The sequence below is a fragment of the Anolis carolinensis genome, chromosome 5 (genome assembly GCF_035594765.1).
Source record: "Anolis carolinensis isolate JA03-04 chromosome 5, rAnoCar3.1.pri, whole genome shotgun sequence".
NCBI classification, from domain to species: domain Eukaryota; kingdom Metazoa; phylum Chordata; class Lepidosauria; order Squamata; family Dactyloidae; genus Anolis; species Anolis carolinensis.
In genome coordinates, this window is record NC_085845.1 from 17371141 (window position 1) to 17393194 (window position 22054).

Below are 22054 nucleotides of genomic sequence, written 5' to 3' on the forward strand. Positions count from 1 at the left end.
CAGCACTGTGCATGCAGATGCTTCAACATATGGTATTCCCATTCACATCACTGCCATTTTATGTATAGGGCATAACTGTCTACAGCCAGTGGAAATTTTGGATTCAAAGCCCACAGATTTGGAAGGTCCACTGTATTTGAAAGATTGTCCCACCCAAATATGGTTCAAGACTAGAGGGAAATAAAGGGAAAGAGGGGGAGAGATATAGCCTATCAATACACAGGAGGCTCTGTAGGCAGCACACAGGTCAACTGGTAATGGATGAGGTGTCTTGCATTTTTGTTGAAACTGTTGTCCTTATTCCTAAAAGTGCACTCCAGTTCTAGAATCATGGAGTTGGAAGGTGTCCCAAAGCCCATCTAGTGTAACCCTTTGATAGGTGTCAATCTTATCTCTGTTTGATTATCTTCAATGGATTCGAGTCCAACGCCTACTTAGAAAGACCGCTGTGTTGACAAACAGCCCTTGCTGCAAGGAAGGTCTTCCTAATATTGAGAAAAAAATCATGTTTCTTGAATCTATTGTTTCTTCTGGAGCAGCAGAAAATGAGTGGGATCTGCCCAACAGACTTTCAGATGTTTAGATATGACAGTCACCTCACCTCTCAATCATCTTTTCCTCATACTAAGGAAATACAGTGGGTCGTTGGTATCCACGGGGTTTGTTTCCAGGCCACTCATGGATACCAAAGTCCATGGATGCTCAAATACTATTATATACAAAGGTGGCAAGGTGCGTTAAAACGCTGAGCTGCTGAACTTGCAGACCAAAAGGTCCCAGGTTCAAATCCCGGTAGTGGAATGAGCACCTGCTGTTAGCCCCAGCTCCTGCCAACCTAGCAGTTCGAAAACATGCCAATGTGAGTAGATCAATAGGTACCACTCCGGCGGGAAGGTAACGGTGCTCCATGCAGTCATGCCGGCCACATGACCTTGGAGGTGTCTACGGACAACGGCAGCTCTTCGGCTTCAAAATGGAGATGAGCACCAACCCCCAGAGTCAGACATGACTGGACTTAACGTCAGGGGAAAACCTTTACCTACCTTTACAAAGATATACTGAAGTGGTGTCCATTATATCAATTGGCAAACATTAATATTTGATTTTTGGATTTTTTTAAAAAATAGTGTCAAATTGTGGATGGTTGAATCAGTGGATGATGATTTCATGGCTAGAGAGTGGTGACTGTATAAATTAATATACATCCATTTTATGCACATCTGTGCTGTCTTTTTTATATATTATCTGGTGATAGAAGCACAGCTATGGTATTCCTGTATGTTTGATTTTAGGGGAGGAATCCCAGATTCAGAGACAAAATTCCTAGGCAGAATCTCTTATTTTAGAAATTAATGTCACCTTTAGGAATAGTTCACACGAGGTAGGCTTACAGTCTACTCTGAGAATTGGCATTAAGTACTGTGTAGCCGTAACATTAAAACAAATGGAAAATGCCTTTAGGCTGGTGAAACAGATTCAATATTCTTATTTTATAATGCCACCATCTAGTGGCAGTACATGGACAATGCATTATTTCCAATGCCTTCCTACTAAAAAGACATTTTGTGTTTTCTCTTGCCTTCTTTTTTATAGTTAGCATTGTCTTTTATATATTTGAAAAAGTTAATAAATATTCATAACTGCATAACTGAAGGCATCTGCATGCCTAAATCCAACTTCGACAGTAAGTCCTCTCTCCCTTCCTTCCTTTCTGTTTTTCTCATGCATGTGAAGGTTAAACATGTTGAGGGAGGTGGGAATCATAGCTTCCAATATTTCGCAAATGAAAACTGGGACATGTTAGGCCAGACAATATTACAGTGTGTTCAAAATGGCAAAAGTAATTTATAAGGAAAAACACAAAAGTTAGGAGAGACTGCAGCAGTTTGCTTTTGCCCCAACATACTGAGAAGGTCAAGATCTTAGCCCTCTTCTGCCCTTTTGCACTTTGAAGTCATTTTGCAGCAATTGAAATAAGCTGAGGAGAATGAGGGGAAAGTGAGAGGAGAAAGAAACTGGGATATTTTAAAAGTAGTTGTTAATGTAGGACAATACAGGGTTAATCGAACCAATGTTTGCCAAATTGGAACTCTCAGAGATAGGATATTATCCAAGCTAACATCCTGGATAATATCATTGCACAAGTAGACAAATACCAGCATTGTTCACCTGACATTCCTAGCAATGATCTTGTTTATTCCTTCTGCTCAGAAACACAGATGTACACACAGTGGCATCACTTCTGAAACTGTACCTTCGAGAGCTTCCAGAACCGGTGATCCCGTACTCCAAATATGAAGATTTTCTTGCCTGTGCCAAAATGCTCAGCAAGGAAGAGGAAACGGTGAGTTTACTGCCTTGATTTCTGTTCACAATATGACTGTGTGCTTTGGGTTAATTGTATTTGAGGGATTTTGCATGTTTTAACTCAACTCTGAGTATGGCCACTTTGGGACTATGGGATTCTGGACTAGAAAAGTTCCTTTTTTGGAACTTTTATACTTTAATTATCATGGTCAGGTGCCATGTTAGCTTGAGGATACTGGTACTTGCAGTCCAAAAACATAAATATATTCAAATTTAGCTACATCTGAGAAGTAGGTGCCACTTGTCATGTTCTAGATTATCTTTCTATCTATACCAGTATGACAACTCCTGAACATCACCTTTGCAATCCCTAAAGGCCATCCCATTTTCCCAACCCTCTGAAGTCCCCAAAGGTTTTAAAAGTTGGCCTAATTCTCAGGCATGAATTGCCCCCAAATCACACCTTTATAATAAAAATAATAACTTTTTTCTTGTACCCCGCCTCCATTTCCCCGAAGAGATTCGGGGCGGCTTACAAGAGAAAACAACCCAACCAAAGCATAAATTAACATATAATCCATAAATGTAAAATACAATATAATAACATAGTTATAAAACAACATAACATGATATGTACAGAGGGTGATTAGTGCAAGGACTCTGAGTAAGGTCCATGAATAAGATAGAGACTGGCAGGGAAGGACAAGGAACTGGTCATGTTAAAACACTAAAACCTATAAAATGGGGGGCAATAATAAAGTGCAGCATGAGTTTGTAAACAAGATACAGGGCTGGTGGCCTCTTCACTCAAAAGCGCACCGGAACATCCATGTTTTTAGACTCTGGTGGAAGGTGGGCAACGAAGGAGCCAATCTAATCTCCCTGGGGAATGAGTTCCAGAGTCGGGGGGGCCCTACCGAGAAGGCCCTTTCTCTCATCCCCACCATGCTTGAGACGGAGGTGGGAGCGAGAGAAGGGCCTCCCTGGAAGATCTTAGGGTCCATGTGGGTTCATAGGGGAGGAGGTGATCACAGAGATAAGCAGGCCCCGAACCGTTTAGGGCTTTGTAGGTGATAACCTGCACCTTGAATTGGGCCTGGAAACTTATCGGTAGCTAGTGGAGCTGCTTAAACAGGATGGTTGACCTTTCTCAGTGTGCACAAAGGTGCAAAAATGCTGCCACAACCTTGTCAGAGCTGTTCCATCTCCCAAATATGGCTTTCCTTTCCTTCCCAATTTTTCCTTAAAAATTGTGACGAAGTGCTACATTACTTCATATTGACAATATGGTAAAGATCCTGGCTGTGAGCCACTTGGAAAATTGACCTACTGCCCCACAACTGTAGTAAGCAATGGCCTACTTTTGAGGTTATCCAACTGCCATTCTGTTGAAGTTCTCAGATGTTATTCCCATCATCTAATTCTTTTAACTGGACACTCCTAAGTCTGAACCCGGGCCCTTGTATGTGCAAAGCAGGTTTTTTTTACCACTGACCAATGGTTTTCCTGAAACTTCTAAGGATGTATCCAGTCCATATTTCCAGTCTGTGTGTAATAGCTTAAGCAAGATATATAAAGGACCCAGGTTAATCTCTTAGATCTTACCATGGTAGCTGCAATGTGTGTCTCTGTGTTGGAGTGCTCTAAAGGTTGAGTAGGTAAAAAACCCTTTGGACCACAATTCCCAGAATTCCCCAACCAGCATGACCCGCTCCCTAGCTGAATCCACCACTGACAGGAGGCCTGGACCACTTTTATTTTTTCCTTTTCACCTCCAAGAGAAGGAGCCATTATTTGAGTTTCCCGCAGTGACCTAAAACAGTAATACTAAGGGTGGATTGTGGGCAAATACAAAGGTGACAATCAGTGACAATGGAGGAGACAAGGTCCTTTTGCCACAGAAAAAAATCAGGCATGGGAAAAGTTACAATGTCAAAGGAATACCCTGCTCAAGACAGTAATACCAAGGTGGGAATCATGTGGTCTTCCAGATGTTGTTAAGTGACAATTTCCAGCAGCATTGTCTATATTTATTTATTTATTTATTTATTTACATCACTTTTACCCCGCCTTTCTCTCCGAGGAGACTCAAAGCGGCTTACAGTAAACAGGCAAAAATTCAATGCCTAAAAACAATGTAAAAACAACAATTCATATAAAACAATCTACAAAACAACAGTTCATATAAAACAAGTACCATTACAAAATAAAATCACATTATATAAAATTTTAAGAATGTCCAAGATTGAGAGTTGCAGTCAAACAACATCTGATGGAGGATCACAGTTTCTCATTCCTGTATGTATCCAAAGAGTTTTCAGGCATCTATATCCATCTATAGGTGGATGATTCAGATCAGTGCAGTGGTTTTGGTTTACACTTTCAGACTATGCCCTGGGACATAACATACTGAGCAACTCAGCATTTTCTCATTATCAACCTGAAATGCTGGCAGCTGTAATTTTTCTCTTTGTTTTCAAAGCAGCCGCAGTCATCCATCACCGTCTCGACATGAATGGTAGTGGGAAGTTTAATGTTTTGGTCAGTTTTCCGATGCTTCAATTAATTCTGCCCATGTCTGGTATTTGCTTCATATTTACTTATTTTGCCATCTTCCCACAGGGGCTGAATGAATTAGTGAAACACGTGAAGAGCTTGCCACTTGTCAACTTCAACCTGTTGAAGTACATTTGCAGGTAACCAACTTGACAAGGATCACAAAACAGTCCTCTTTTTCGTACCCCTCAAAGACACTAAATTTATGCTAGCAGATTGCCCTAGGCAATTTTCAGTGAACCATGATGATGATGATGATGATGATGATGATGATGATGGTGATGATGATAATAATAATAATAATAACAACTTTATTATTCTATTTCGTCCCATCTCCCTGAATGGACTTGGGGCAGCTTACATGGGGACCAAGCCCAGTAATATAACAATAAAATACAGCAACATAAGATACATTCAATTACAATGAATTAATACATAAAAACGTATAAAAAGTAATACCAGCCTAATAGAATTATTGAAGCCTAAAACCTATTATTAATTACACTCAGCTCCTTTTTATTCATAAGATCAGGAAGATATTGCTGATTTTTTTTATCCTACTCTCACACAACTGTGGTGGTTGATACAACTGACAGTGGTTTTAGGATAGTCTCATTTCTGCACACCAGATATGGCTTCCTGCACCTCCCATTAACTTAATTGATCAATTTAAGACCCATTCATTTCAGTAGGTCTACCCTAGGTGTGGAAAACTGAGTGCTATGCTGTTTAGAAATAAAGATCATTGGAAGACACTTATAGAGGTCAGCAGAGGTTGACCAGAAAGTCCTTATGTCGATTACGATGTCAACTAGGAAACACCTCTGTCAGCCTGAATTCTATTGGTCTCAAATAGAATAGCTCTATTGAATCTATTTTAATGATGAATCAACACTTAGATGTTGGGATTCATTGACTCTAGTCTATAAAGTTCAGGCTGTCATCTTGCACACCAACGTTGGTAGAACAGTGTGAAGCTGGAGCATGCTTCAGTTATTCTCATGTAGCAAAGTTGATATTTCCCTTTTTATATGATTGTTCTGTTTCACAAAGTAGAGCTGTATTTTTGTAAAGATGAAGCCAAGTTGCAGTTGCAATGTTCTTGCCATGAAACATTGCAATGGAATGTCATTCCACTGTTTCAGCTCTGTGCTTTATTACTTCCTTTGGGAAAGCTCCACATGTAGTTGTATTTTTAAAGCAAAAGATACCTATTTATTCATTACTTTTTGTTTTCAATTATTTTAATGAGTCTCTCTTAAGTTCAAAACCAACCAAATGTGTACAAAGGTAATACACAAATAAATAAAATATTTGCACAGAACTGGACAAGGAACAACAGTTATAAGCAGGAATCTCTGCCTATAATTTTGCTAGCTAGGATACTATGACATGCTTTTTTTTTTCGTGTCAGGAGCAACCGGAGTTGCTTCTGGAGTGAGAGAATTGGCCGTCTGCAAGGACGTTGCCCAGGGGACGCCCGGATGTTTTTGATGTTTTTACCATCCTTGTGGGAGGCTTCTCTCATGTCCCCGCACGGAGCTGGAGCTGATAGAGGGAGCTCATCCACACTCTCCCCAGGTGGGATTCGAACCTGGCAGCTTTCAGGTCAGCAACCCAACCTTCAAGTCACTTAGTCCACTACGCCATCTGGGGGCTCCTACTATGACATGCTCATTTTATACTACACTTGTGAGCTAACTACTAGGGATGCGTGATCTATTACAACATTGTTCAAAATCCATTACAAAAGGGGGGTGGTCTTTCATTTCTAAATGGTACTTTGCAAAAATTCATTAACAAGAATAATGAGATTTTGTTACTATTTCGTTATAGTAATTGCACATAATTACTATAATTGGGGAAACTACAGGGGTTCCTTTCTCTCTCATTTTTAAAGCTATTGGAGTGAAACTTCCTACAATGGTAGAACACATTTACCACTGTTGGTAAAGGTAAAGGTTTCCCCTGACATTAAGTCCAGACTTGTCCGACTCTGGGGGTTGGTGCTCATCTCCATTTCTAAGCCAAAGAGCCAGCGTTGTCCGTAGACACTTCCAAGGTCATGTGGCCGGCCTGACTGCAGGGAATGCCGTTACCTTCCCTCTGGAGCAGTACCTATTGATCTACTCACATTTGCATGTTTTCGAACTGCTAGGTTGACAGAAGCTAGAGCTAACAGTGGGCGCTCACTCAGCTCCCCAGATTTGAACCTGGGACCTTTCAGTCTGCAAGTTCAGCAGCTCAGCGCTTTAACACACTGAGCCATCGGAGGCTCCATTTTTACCGTTAGCCCACCAAATTTCAGAAAGTTTCACTTATCCATGGATTTTCAGGGAATTTTCAAAGTTTTTATAAACAACATTTTAAAAAAACTACAAGAGCTATCTACTTGAATTTTATATACAATGCACAAGATAACCAGGACATCAATCCCGATAAGTTTTAGAAAGATTCACACATCTACAGATTTTGGGGGATTTTTAAAAGTTTAGACCAAAATAATTTATCCCCCCGAAGTGTGACAACAGCAATTCCCTTTAATGTTTGTCTGGATTGGGGGGACTTTGTGCCTGATGTTTTCCTTTTAAAAACCATTGAAGCAATTACCAATTGTGTTATGACATCTTAACCCATTTGGCCCTGTTGTTTAGATTTGGCTGAAACCTGATCCCCAATTTTCTAATTTTGCTCTCTCTCTCCCCCCCCCCCCCCTTTGTTGTTTTTGTTGGTATGGCTGAACAGGTTCCTGGATGAAGTCCAATCCTATTCTGGAGTGAACAAAATGAGTGTGCAAAACCTTGCAACTGTCTTTGGTCCAAACATTCTGCGTCCTAAAGTGGAAGACCCTCTGACTATCATGGAAGGTGAGTTTTAACAAATAAAGCAAAATAAAACAAAGCCCGTCTTAGCTTTAAAAAAAATCGGTGCTTCTTGCGCTATGATATTGTTAACAAAGAAATGCTCCCAAAGAGATGAGGATTATAGATCTCTTTCTTCAAGCCTTTCACAAGGGTTAGTAACATTGACTACTCAGCCTGGGCCCATTTACCACAATAAGTGAAGACCAGGGGTATACAGTGGGTCATCCATGGCCAGCATCCATGGATTCCACTATCCATGACTTGAAAATATTATCCGCCCCCTCCTACCAGTGAACAATTGTGAGATTCCTTGCACCATTACTCACTGGCAGGAAGGAACTGGCCAAATCATCCTACAGTGTCCTGCTCTTCAACCCCATGAGACTTTGTCACTCCAGGTAACTACTTGTTTTTTAAGATGGGTTTAAAGAGCATTTGTAATTGTGGCAATGGTGCTTTGATCTCAAATGTTAATACAAAGCAGTAGCAAGTTTCCAAGTTTAGCTTATGACATTGTTCCTGCCTAACAGGGTGCCAGCCAATATTTCTGTGCAATGCAGGAAAAAATGCTGTTCTCTGTCCAAACTAGTAACGTTATATGGATTTTCAATAAAATAAGTCTTGAATGGCAAAGGTTCTCATCAGCCCATGATTCTTATTTCCAGAGTTTCTCAACACTTTAGGAACATGTTTTTCCTACCATAGAATCCTAGAGTTGGAAGAGACCTTTGGGCCATCCAGTCCAACCTCCTGCCAAGAAGCAGGAAAATTGCATTCAAGGCAGTCCCAACAGATGGCCATCCAGCCTCTGCTTAAAAACCTCTAAAGAAGGAGCCTCCACCACACTCTGGGGCAGAGAGTTCACTGCTGAACAGCTCTCACAGTGAGGAAGTTCTTCCTAATGTTCAGATGGAATCTCCTTTTCTGTAGTTTGAAGCTATTGTTCCGCATCCTAGTCTCCAGGGCAGCAGAAAACAAGCTCCCTCCCTCCTCCGTATGACTTCCTATCATATATTTATACACGGCTATCATGTCTCCTCTCAGCCTTCTATTCTGCAGGCTTAACATACCCATCTCTTTCAGCTGCTCCTCATAGGGCTTGTTCTCCTGACCCTTGATCATTTTAGTTACCCTCCTCTGGATACATTCCAGCTTGTCAACATCTCCTTTCAACTGTGGTGCCCAGAATTGGACACAGTATTCCAGGTGTGGTCTGACCAAGGCAGAACAGAGGGGTAGCATGATTTCCCTGGATCTAGACACTATATTCCTATTTATGCAGGCCAAAATCTCATTGGCTTTATTAGCTGCCACATCACATTGTTGACTCATGTTTAACTTGTTGTTCATGAGGACTCCAAGATTTTTTTCACACGTACTGCTGTCAAGCCAGGCACCCCTCATTCCATATCTTTGCATTTCATTTTTTCTGCCTAAGTGGAGTATCTTGCGTTTGTCCCTGTTGAACTTCATTTTGTTAGTTTTGGCCCATCTCTCTAATCTGTTAAGATTGTTTTGATCTTGTTGAAGGCCTTACTGAAATCCAGATATGCTACATCCATGGCATTCCCTGCATCTACCCAGTTTGTAACTCTATCAAAAAAAGAAATAGATTTCCCCCATTTTTAAAAAATATTCTTCCCATTTCTAATGAAGCAGGTAGTAGGTGGTATATTGGGGGCCTTGACACAGAGATGTCAACCTTGGTCATACTAGATGGAATAGAGGTGGGAGTGATGCACAGGGTGGTCCAGTTTATTGGGCCTGAAAGAGAAGACCTTGAGAATGTCTCTGCTCACCCTGGCACCACTGCCAAAGGTAATCCAATCTGTCACAGTGCACAGCTGGTCTCCTAAGAGTAGTCCATCTCCACAAATGTATCCTCATTTTCGGAACTGCTCCATGGCCCCAGCTTCCTTAATCCAGGTTTGCCTGGACAGACAATTAGTCTGACCCAGCAGTGAAAGATAGACATTCATATCAAGAAAATGTTGAGCTGAAATTGAAAGACTCATTAAGTTTTTGTGAAAAGAGTCACTATCTACCATTCCAATTAATTCAAGAAATCTAGATATCAGGCTTTGAGTTCTTTCTGCTTCTGTAGATATATAGCCTTCTTATCAACAAATGAATTATTTAGCTAATTAGAGTGGGAAGGAAGAACAGCATGCAAATCAAAGTGTGTTCTCATGATTGCAAATGTTCTTTCAGCAGTAATAATTTTTGTATGCATCTTCCCCCCCAAATCATAAAATCTGAGAAGACAGAAATCTGCTCATTTAACTCATGCTGAAGAATCCATAAGCACGGTCTGGAAACTTTGAGAACTTTTTATGTCTCCTAAACCTATCGAGGGGCTAGAGTAACATTTTGAAATAGACATTTAAGGGGAGACAACAGAAGTAAATAAAATTATGTGCACTGGAACCTGCAGGAACCTCCTGAATCTGGGTGATAAAATGATAGATAAAAAGGAATGCTATTTCATATAGCACAGAGTTAAAATGATTTTTTAATCATTATATTGATGGCCACCAATATGAAAGGCTTTAAAAGTGTTTTACAGTCACCCTTATGTATCCACAGATTCTATATACATGGATTCAGCCACTTACAGTTTGGAATTTTTTAAAAAATTATGTGCTCTGGAATCTGCAGGAATCTCTTGAATCTGGGTGATAAGATGATAGATAAAAAGGAATGCTATTTCATATAGTACATAGTTGAAATATAAAAAAGCATATATATATATATATATATATATATAGAGAGAGAGAGAGAGAGATAGAGAGAGAGAGAGAGAGAGAGCCACCAATTTGAAAGGCTTTAAAAGTGGGTTACAGTCAGCCCTATGCATCCACATATTCTATATACAGTAGAGTCTCACTTATCCAAGACTCGCTTATCCAAGGTTCTGGATTATCCAAGGCACTTTTATAGTCAATGTTTTCAATATATCATGATATTTTGGTGCTAAATTCGTAAATACAGTAATTAGAATATAACATTACTGCACATTGAACTACTTTTTCTGTCAAATTTGTTGTATAACATGATATTTTGGTGCTTAATTTGTAAAATCATAACTTAATTTGATGTTTAATAAGCTTTTCCTTAATCCCTCCTTATTATCCAAGATATTCGCTTATCCAAGGTTCTGCCGGCCCGTTTAGCTTGGATAAGTGAGACCCTACTGTATATGGATTCAGCCACTCACCATTTGGAAATATTTTTAAAAGAATCCAAACAGCAAGTTTGATTTTGCCATTTTATATAAGGGACACCATTTTGTTATGTCATTGTATATCACGGGACTAGAGTATGATATGCAATTGGGGGGGGGGTGTCCTTGAACCAGATCCCATTGGGTACCCAGGGCCCATTGAGTACAAATTAATTGAGAATGGTGTAAGAGAAAATACATACCAGAAGATCAATTACTGGAATACATATAATTGGAAGCAGGGGCACAGCTTCGGAAGGCAAAATGACTTCTGATTGGAAGGGTTTCTTGTCCTACTTGTAGCTTTCCTGTGTTGGGCAATACAGGAGCAAATACCTAGACAGGATTTGGTCTAACCTCAGATCGCTTTTCTGATTTATTTCTTATACTTGGATTTATGACCTGCCCTTTAAACAAAAGGTTCCCAGAGCATCCTTATAAATATTAAATTCAACAGCCAGTTCACTCAGGGATCTAGCCTAATTTAGATACAACACATGACAAAAAGATATGGAAAAGGGAGGAGAAGAACCAGCATTCTTACGTTCCTCAATTTAATCTTGAGAAAAGGGATTCGGGACCAGTTGAAAATGATTTTGCAAAAGCATTAAACATGCCTTAAATTGGGTTGGTGTGTTTATAGTTACAATGCTTCAGACAGCATTGTAACTATAAACACACCAACCCAATTTCTGGAAGGACTGAGAAGGGGAAAGGTCTCATGTGCCACTGGAGGCCAACTTCTAAAGATTCGCTCCCTTAAAAAGGGAGTCTTGCTGGTAGTCCACTCCTGCCTTCCTCCAAAAGCAGCCCATCCATTTATTATAGGACATTTCCACTGAGTCCCCTCCTCCCGTAAGAGCCATCCCCTTGATTTATACCATAAGCCATATATTCTATACTGAAGGCCTGTGTGATGCACTCCAGTGAGTTCTCCCAGTCTCATTATGGAACCTTTAATGATATTTATATGGAATTAATTTAACAACTCTTCTCATTATGGTAATGCTGCTCCAGTCAGCAAAATGGAATATTATAGAAATGTGTGAATCCCTTCCTCCCTGCTTTGTGTGTTCAAGTCTGACCAACTACCTGCTGTTTGAGCCTCAAGTCATATTGAAGTAAACATCATATATTGTAATGAGGTCATTCATCTTTCCACTGTTTATTTATTTCTGCCATGCACATTCTCTCTGTTTTCCTGAAGGTGCCAACCTTTAGGAATTGGTTGACATGACATTGTGTGCTGAGAAAAATGACTGTGTAAAATATGAGAAAAATAAATTTAGGAGTAAAGTAAACAAAGATATTAGGTATTAAACAAATGAAAGAACAAATAGTATGTAAAGAGTGGGGAATGGAGCACTGCTGTAGAATTTGCATTTTGCAGTATTTGTATAGAGACTTACACAAACGTATTAGGTTTATGCATTAGATATACACACTCATACTGTGTATCTGTAATGTATAGATTGAATACATTTGTCCATAAAGTGACAATCATAAAAAAGCAGAGAGGGGATCCTGTTGGAAGCAATCTTCAATGTTATCATGTAAAGTTTTCCTGATGCGCCAACCAGATCCTTTTTCATGTCTGCAGAGTTGGTTTTGAATAACAGGTTGTGTGAAACAAGTTGAACTGCTTTCCTTTTTTGTGTTGTTGGGACTATTCCTATCCTTTCCATGGTACTTCTGCCTCTGGTACCAAATTGTCTGTCAAAGAAGGCAATTTGCTTCATTAACTGAGTTATACCTTTATTTCAAACAGCATATTTTAAAAGCCTAATTCATTTGTGAGGTGAATACAAAGTTGATTGGTCATCTTTTCTCCTCTCTTTTTTTCATTTTAACTCTGTCTATTGCCAAGAAAGGGATTGTGTTTTTTTTTTCTTTTTGCCTTTCCAGTATACAGTAAGTGCCAAGTAATCAATTTGCTTTATTTGTAATAATGAGGAAGAAGAAACAAATAATGCTGTTGCTTATGATCCTGTAAATTCCTTTTTGTTTTTGTTTTACATCAGAAGATGAAACCAGTAGAAAATTTAGGCTAAACCCCATTGGTTAGTTCCAACCGCAGTTGATGCATCCAATCAATTGCTGAATGGAACACTTAATTAAATCACATTGATTCAATGTGTCTACTGTAGCTGAGAATAACCAAAGGATTTCAGACCTCCAAATTTCAGACAACATAAAGACAGGAATGCAATATTTCTTTTTCACATAATTGGGTGTGTTATCTTCTTCTAGGAACGGTTGTTGTCCAGCAGTTGATGTCCATGATGATAAGCGAACACGAGCTATTGTTTCCCAAAGATGCAGATCTCCAAAGTGGGCCAGAGGTTTGTAATAATAACAATGAGGTCCAAAAGAAAGTGATCATTGGTCAGCTACAGAACAAAGAGAACAACAACACCAAGGAGTCATCCCCAGTGAGACGCTGCTCTTGGGAGAAACCTGAATCTCCACAAAGAACCATTGTGGACAACGGATCTCCAACTGCCCAGCCTGGGAGCAAGTCAAATAGCCCAAGGAACAGCATTCACAAATTGGACATGACTAGAAGTCCACCGCTCATGGTGAAAAAAAATCCTGCATTTAATAAAGGCAGTGGCATTGTCACCAATGGATCCTTTAGCAGCTCAGTGGAGGGTCAGGAAAAGACATCACCTGCTTTATCAAATGGTACATTGCAGGCTAGAAGAACATCTTCCTTGAAAGGACCGGTAACTAAAATGGGTACACATAGTGTGCAGAATGGAGGTGTACGAATGGGTGTTTCCAGTACTGATGCCCATAGCAACTCTTTGAACAGCCGGAACCAGTGCTGGATGCCAAATGGGTATGTAACATTGAGGGACAACAAGCAAAAGGAATCCATGAGTGAGTCAGGCCAGCATAATAGACTCTCTACTTATGACAACGTACACCAGCAGTTCTCCATAGTGAATGCTGAAGATAAGCAGAGTGTTGATAGTGCAACTTGGTCCACATCTTCTTGTGAAATATCCCTCCCAGAACATTCCAATTCCTGCCGGTCTTCTACCACCACCTGCCCTGAGCAAGACTTTTATGGGGCCAATTTTGAAGACCCTGTACTAGATGAGCCACATCATGAAGATACCAACCAAGGAGATTATGAGAACAAAGGTGATCGAAGAAGTATTGGGGGACGGAGCAGCCGGGCTACCAGTAGCAGTGACAACAGTGAAACTTTTGTTGCCAATAACACAAGTAACCATAGTGCTTTGCACAGCCTTGTGTCGAGCCTGAAGCAGGAAATGGCAAAACAAAAGTTGGAGTATGAAACAAGAATAAAAAGGTATGTTGCCAGACTAGGGGCTCCATTTTAAGACTTTACAGGGAATAGGGCAATAATGTGTGGGAGCACACAAACCTTCCCTATAGTGTGCCTGAAGAAGGGAAATTTGTTGAGGTACATGATGAAGGTTATTGCAGATGCGTAGTCTTCTATGCGGCCTGATTGGTGGTGACATAGGAAGCTGCCTTAGACATTGGTCCATCATATTCTCTATGGTGACTGGTAACATAATTTTTTTAGAGAGGACTCCTTTCAGCTATCTCTGAAGACCAAAACAATTTTACCAGTAAACTATACTCTCTCCCCAATAATGTTTTCCTGTACTCACAAAGGAGGTGCTTTAACCCAAGTCACACTGTTTCCCTAATTTTGCTTAAACTTGCAAGGATCCCAAGTAGAGATCTTTTTTCATCAGCTGCTCCTGATGACACCAGAGATAGAACAGGAACTTTTGTGCACAGTGCATGGACTTTACTAGTGATTTCTCTACTGAAATGAAAGAGATCATAAAATCTTTGCCCTAGCTACATAGTCCAAATCACAACAAAAATGCATTTGAGATGCAGGCTATACAATTTTCCTACACCCCTGCTATGAGCGTTGGACTGCACACGGCCATAAACATATAATAATAATAATAAAATTTATTTTTATATCCCGCCCCATCTCCCCAAAGGGACTCGGGGCAGCTCACAACAGGGACAAGCCCGAACAACAACAACATATTTAACATAAACTTAAAACATTCCAACAATACACAAAATAAAATAATGGACAAAAACATTAAAATCCAAGCAGATAAAATCAGAGTAATTAAAAGCAACCCAGTGGGGACAGGTTTCATAAAGTGCTGTATCATGCAAATAAGTAGCAGTGATAAAGTGCCATATGCTTTTAAAACAGAAAGAAGTATTCTAATAACAGCTCTATTGGGCTGTCAGACCTGGTCAGAGAGCAGTGCATGAGTTTTCTGACTTCCTAAAGATTTATGCCTTTAATTTAACCCAACTGTGTACCTTTCTACATCATCATTTATTCATCTAATCCCATCAGTGCATGGCACAGAGTTTCATGAAGCCTTTTACTCTCACTTTCTCTCTCTCTTTTAAAAAAGTGGGTCATTGCCTCCAAGAATTTATGGCAGCATTCTATTAGTAAACTCTTCCTCCTTTCCAACTGAGCAATTACCAAACTGCCTCCTAAACCAGTCTTCACAGTTATTCAGTCCCACTGCCACGTATTGTTGATGGTGGGGCATCAGGAGAGACATATCCAGATACTGTCTTGTAGGTGGACACATTGCAAGGCCATTCAGTGGGTGTTCTTGGCAAAGCAGAGAATTCAACCCTGGTTTCTAGAGTTGTAGTCCAGCACTTAAACCAGCACACCATGGTGGGACCTCAGCCAACATGTCTACTAGCAATGAATACACTCCTTATAATTGTCTAATAATGCTTGTGGGGTGCCATGAGGCTTACAAGTAGAAAAATATATAAAGTTTGCATTCTAATGCACTTGTGTGCCACAACAGTAATGCAGAAAATGCAGCATAAGCAATCAACTTAAATCAAAATAATCTAATTCAAGAAGTTTGTAGACTGACCTGCTTGAACCTCCTTCTAAATGGAAGAAAGCAAGCATTATTTGATAGTCAAATGAGCTAGATCATGGTACTTGAACCTTTCACTTAGATCCCTGGAAAAGTCATTTAAATTATATATGCTCTGACATGAAGCATTGCATTAACAATGAGGCAGTGGGGAGGGGGAGAGGTCAGAAGGCATCTTAGCACTTGGTTTAATTTATCTCCTAGGGGGAATTATGTATTGCCCACATCTTTTCTTCAGCTACCCAGTGATTTAAAAATCCTGTAAATGATAACCACTGTCACAAAATTTCTTTCTTTCAATAGCTGGGAACAGAAAGGGAGACAATTGAAAAAGGAAAATGCATTTCTCAGCTGCTGCAGATGCAGAAACCCCTTTCGCCTTGGTTGCTGCTTCAGATTTATGATAAGCATGGGAGGCTTTTGATCCTATTAGAGAAAATGGCAAATTAGCCTTACAAAGGATTTTGGTGTTTCAGAGACACAACCCAGTTCAGCAGAAGACTGGAGCAAAGTTTCTTCTTGCTTATTGTGAAGTTGAAAAGTCCGAAGTCTTGCTGCTGTTAATTTTTAAAAGCAACAGTACTCTTGTTGTGTATGGGAAGAATGGGCAGTGTATAAGCAGCATATATGGATACATATAAAAGTGACTGTCCTGACATCTGGTTCTTACTAGCATCAGATCTTTCATTCTGTCCAGCAGGAGCAGATGGGAGGATGGTGTGGGACTAGACAGCTGGTAAAGAATGGACATTTCCCAGTTTGAAAAAAAAATTAGAAGAAATAAAAAACTTGAATGGTCAGCTAGTGAAGAGAAGGGATTGCTCCCAGAACGCAACAGTAGCTGGGTGGCTTCTATGTTAATGGGTTATTGACTCTGTGCTGGGTTTCAGTCCAAACCTTTACAGAACTATGAAAGCTTCTGTTCCTCTAAATAGGTTCAGTACCCTGGATAGCTCCTTTGAAGTGAATTCTACAACCCAGAGTGCATTTATCTGCTCACTGACATAGAAGGCTCTATTGTCTAACCTAGTTTTTTCCATGTAAATGTAGCTCTGTTGTCCCCAATCATTACCAAGTCGTAGATTTTGATATGCAGAAGAACATCGTGATAGCATTTTAGGCAGACAGCTGTGTTGATCTCGCTCTATGTATGTTCCATGTTTTTGTTACTCTGCAAGTTTTTGCTAGAACAGATATAGCTCATAACAATGCTTTGTTGCTGAAAGAAAAAAAACAATCTTCTCACTTTTCAGCTACTGGAAGTAGTGTGGCTATTCTCAAAGGGAATATGAAAGTCTGAATGAGATAGTGACATTCTTTTTTTTAACTGTGTACTTCCCACTTTCCCTTCAAGCAACGGGGAAGTACAATTGGGAATAGATAATCAGTAGATAGACAGGGATCCAATCACCTACCCCCTTTTCTTCCGCTCTAAATTATCTCTTCCCTTAACATTCCAGGCAATTTGCAAGGCCAGGCAGATATGTTTCAGCAGTAAATCTGAACATTCCCTGGGTTTCTTTGCAGATATGTTGCTAAGTGGTAAATAACTGGAAAGTGACATCAGCAATCAGGTATTTGCCATGTGGGCCAACTGAACATTATGGGAACTACATTGGGAAATGATGTTCTAGTCTAGATGATACCCTCGGTTTCAGTAGGCTGTTCTATAATGCATAGAATTATCTCATTGTGTTAACTACTCATCTTGATTCCCATAAAGATCCAGTAAAATCCCACCATTTGTAAAATATATCATATCCACTGGGTAATTTTTCTGGTTTGTTGGCTACTTAGTGAATGTCATTTTATGGCACCATAGGGTGTAAATTTAGCTTAGTGTTGCTGTAGAAAAAGAACACGCTTCTTTGAAGACTTAGCCTTGTGCCTTGTTTATTTCAAGTTCCTTCTCTTCCTCAGCTCAATCAAAAGAGGTTTTTCAAGATAACTCTTCCATTAGAACTATATTATCTGATTTAATAACACTGGAGTAGTTTATTTCAGGATAGTTGTTTTCAGTGCAAGCCTAGTTGTAATTAGCTGATATACAGCAGTCAGGCTTCTGTTTCAGTAACAAGAAACCCAATTACATGGTAGCCTTAAGAACTTGTTTGCAAACAAGCGGTTCTGTTCAGCAAAAGCCAGCAGGGCATATTTATGGCTACAGCATTAGAAAGTGGGGTTGGAGAAAATATAAAACCAATAAAAGCTCCCAATTACTGATAGCTTAATAAATCTACTTGAATTTCTGTTTATCTCATAATGAATCAGGAATCCAGTTATTTGGGGAAATTAACTAGAGTCTTTTAGTGAGAAAAACTGGCAAAGAATTGATTGAAGAAAATAAGGAAGCAGGATTGGCTTTGCCATCCAATGAAATGAGAAGATTGCCTTAGGCCGCAGATGCTGGGAGGTGACAGCAAGCTAATGAAGACAAGAACTGGGTTGTTGTATGTTTTCCAGGCTGTATGACCATGTTCCAGAAGTATTCTCTCCTGATGTTTCACCCACATCTATGGCAGGCATCCTCAGAGGTTGTGAGGTATGGAGAAACTAAGCAAGGAAGGTTTATATATATCTGTGGAACGTCCAGGATAAGAGAACTCTTGTCAGTTGGAGGCCACTGTGAATGTTGTAGTTAATCACCTTAATTAGCATTCAATAGCTTCATCTCCTGGCTTTTTCCTGCCTGGGGGCAAACTTTGTTCAGAGTCGTTAGCTGCCCCTGGTTGATTCACATCTGCTAGGTCACCAGCAGCAGTGCATTCCATTGTCAACAGGTCTTACTGTCAGGAAGGCTTTTCTAATGTTTTGGTGGAATCTCTTTTCCTGTAGTCTGAATTCATTGCTCCATGTCCCACTTTCTGGGTCTCTGGGCTACCTAGGGGAGTTTGGAAACTGAGGCTAAAAGTCTCCCAAACAGTTAAAATAAAAAAAGATAATAGGTAGATACATTTTTGACCTTTTATACCAGGCCACATTTGCTGTCTAACCTAACTCTTGCTAATAATAGGTTCAGTTCTTCATTGTGTATTAAGTCTGCCTTCTGTTTGGATTCCTCCAGCCTTGAACAGAGGAATCTCTCCTTGGAGACAGAAATGATGACCCTGCATGATGAACTGGAACAAGAGAAGAAGAAGTTTACAATGGTAGAAATCAAAATGCGCAATGCCGAGCGGGCCAAAGAAGATGCTGAGAAGAGGAATGACATGTTACAGAAAGAGATGGAGCAGTTTTTCTCCACGTTTGGGGAACTGACAGTGGAGCCACGTCGACCGGACCGAGGAAACACCATATGGATCCAGTGAGCGCTCTTCTGACCAAGACTGTGGGATTTTGGGGAAAAGGTTGCTGGGATATTGTATTGTAACAGGTGACTGGTCACCTGACTGAGGCTAGCACTCAACATGATATTGTCAGCCCTCAAAAGAGGACATCCCATCTATGTCAATCAACTGCATCTGCTGTGTGTATTTTTTAACTGAGAAATCATACTCCCTGAATGCACCATAATGCTACTGTTAAGTGTTACATCTGAGTTTTGTGTATATAGATTTTAAATAGGTCAATCTGAGGGATTTGGGCGGTTGGGATGGATTAGAAAGAGATGAGAAAAAATATTTTAATGCAAGTCTTATATTTAAGCAGATACCTTCATTGCAATCAAGCTTTATATTGAGGCTTTTCTCCCTTGCACTTAACATAATAAGCTATTTTTGACATTGTGTTCCCATCAGCTTATTTTGTACATTTTTTTTTGTTTCCCCTGTTGCTGGGGAATGAATGAATGAATATATATATATATATATATATATATATATATATATATATATGCATACATATATATATATATGATGTTAGCTATTAAAACAAAGCAAAAGAAATCTATTGTGTGGCTGTGCTCTTTGTGCCAATTGATTTGCTCATAACCAAAAAACCTCCACAACAGCCTGTAAATAATTTTATAAAAAATATAATATGAATACCTAATTGATTTGTACTCTTTGCCTTTGTGTTTTCATTCTCTTCTCCCTGCGGTTTGGTAGCCCTTCAGAACTGCTTTGGAAGGTGTGTGGAAAGGTTGTATGAGAGAAGTTTGGTTGATGAAATCAGTTTGATTTGCAGAATCCACTTCGGATTCTACCCATATATGACCTGTTATCAGGCTATATACTACAATCCCCATATCCATGGTGAGGAAGAGCAGGACTCACCAGTACCACTGTCTCAGCTGTTAGAAGGAAAGGAGAACTAGTTGCTGGACTCAATTAAAAGATCTGCAAGATGCAGAATAACAAGAAGTCCAAGAAAGACTAGAATACTTAGGAAGGAGGTGGGAAGGCCGAAACTACATACCAGGAGATGGGCTGCTGGTATCTGCTTTGGATCTGAGTGCTAAGGGTGTGAAGAGTCTTAAAGATGTGAGTACCAAGTGAACTGCGGCTTTTCTGATCTGCCTAACTGAAAAGGTCCATTGAAATGGTGAAGAACCCAGAGGGAGACTTGGAGGGAGATGAGGCCAAGCACTGCTCTCAGGCCCCTTCTACACTGCTATCTAAAATCCAAATTATCTGCTTTGATTATATGGCAGATTAAAGTAAAGGTAAAGGTTTCCCCTGACATTAAGTCCAGTCATGTCTGACTCTGGGGGTTGGTGCTCATCTCCATTTCTAAGCCGAAGAGCCGGCGTTGTCCGTAGACACCTCCAAGGTCATGTGGCTGGCATGACTGAATGGAGCGCCGTTACCTTCCCACCGGAGCGGTATCTATTGATCTACTCACATTGGCATGTTTTCGAACTGCTAGGTTGGCAGGAGCTGGAGCTAACAGCAGCTGCTCACTTTGCTCCCGGGGTTTGAACCTGTGACATTTCAGCCTGCAAGTTCAGCGGCTCAGTGCTTTAACACACTTCGCCACTGGGGCTCATATAATCCAGTGTAGACTCATATAATCCAGTTCATAGCAGATAATGTGGATTATCTGATTTGATAATCTGGAATATATGGCAGTGTTGAAGGGGCCTCAGAAAGAAAGCCTACCAAGGAGCCAAGCACTATCTCCTTAAATAACAGAAGCTTGCCAATACAGTAGAGTCTCACTTATCCAACACTCGCTTATCCAACGTTCTGGATTATCCAACACATTTTTGTAGTCAATGTTTTCAATACATTGTGATATTTTGGTGCTAAATTTGTAAATACAGTAATTACTACATAGCATTACTGCGTATTGAACTACTTTTTCTGTCAAATTTGTTGTATAACATGATGTTTTGGTGCTTAATTTGTAAAATCATAACCTAATTTGATGTTTAATAGGCCTCTCCATAATCTCTCCTGATTATCCAACATATTTGCTTATCCAACATTCTGCCGGCCCGTTTATGTTGGATAAATGAGACTCTACTGTACCTGTATCCTGAATATACTTACTGGGACCTGGGTTACCATCTTTTTATATGACTGAGGACTTGCTAAGTTTTTAAAAAGTCCTTACCCCCTACATTCAAGTTCACATGTAAGGTGTCCCCTACTGTCTTGTGACAGTAGGGGATACATTCCTGAATGTCATGTTGAGAAGCACGTAGATAATAGTGAACCCTGTTATTTTCAATGGGACAAATAAGAGTGGTACCAAGAAGAGGGCCTAGCTTGTATAAAATGTTCTAATTGGAAAAGGGAAACTATGGGTAAGTGTAACTGTTCATATCAATTCCATGGATATGGATATTGTATTTTGCTCAAGGTCTTCACAGAAACAGCACAATCAACTGGATGCAGTTTAAGACTACGTTTAAGGCCTCATCTCAGACCTGTGAATATCTGCCTTTTAAACCTTCATCTACTCCTATTATTTGGTTTGAGTTTGTGAAAAGGAGAATTCCTATCAAGAAACACTAACATTCTCTGCCAATTAAATCTGATTATACTGGCCGGGGGGGGGGGGGGGGGAGGGGTCACCATGCCTGCCTTTATGCTGATGTTACAAGATCTATCATGGAACTTCTTATTGGGGTCCAGATTGACAGGACTGTCGGTATCATATGCTCTGGTAGACCAACTCCTCCACCATATGCCCCCTCCCCCAGCTATATGTAATGGTGGCATGTAACTCTCTGCTTAGCACCAAGGTAAAATCCTCAAAAGCAAAATATTGTCCCAGGATATCATCCC

General features: G+C 40.0%; 1 protein-coding gene across 7 annotated transcripts in view; it reads left to right on the plus strand.

The window, feature by feature from the left end:
* arhgap24 (Rho GTPase activating protein 24) overlaps positions 1 to 19871 on the plus strand; it is a 364561-nt gene extending 344690 nt beyond the window's left edge. For all 7 annotated transcript variants that reach the window (XM_062981819.1, XM_062981818.1, XM_016993780.2 and 4 more), the window contains 5 exons: positions 2212 to 2344; positions 4930 to 5003; positions 7609 to 7730; positions 13201 to 14272; positions 18946 to 19871. In XM_062981819.1, coding sequence (XP_062837889.1) covers positions 2212 to 2344; positions 4930 to 5003; positions 7609 to 7730; positions 13201 to 14272; positions 18946 to 19189 — 1645 coding nt within the window. In that variant the 3' untranslated portion in view covers positions 19190 to 19871. The remainder of the gene's footprint in view (positions 1 to 2211; positions 2345 to 4929; positions 5004 to 7608; positions 7731 to 13200; positions 14273 to 18945) is intronic.
* Positions 19872 to 22054: the final 2183 nt, after the last annotated feature.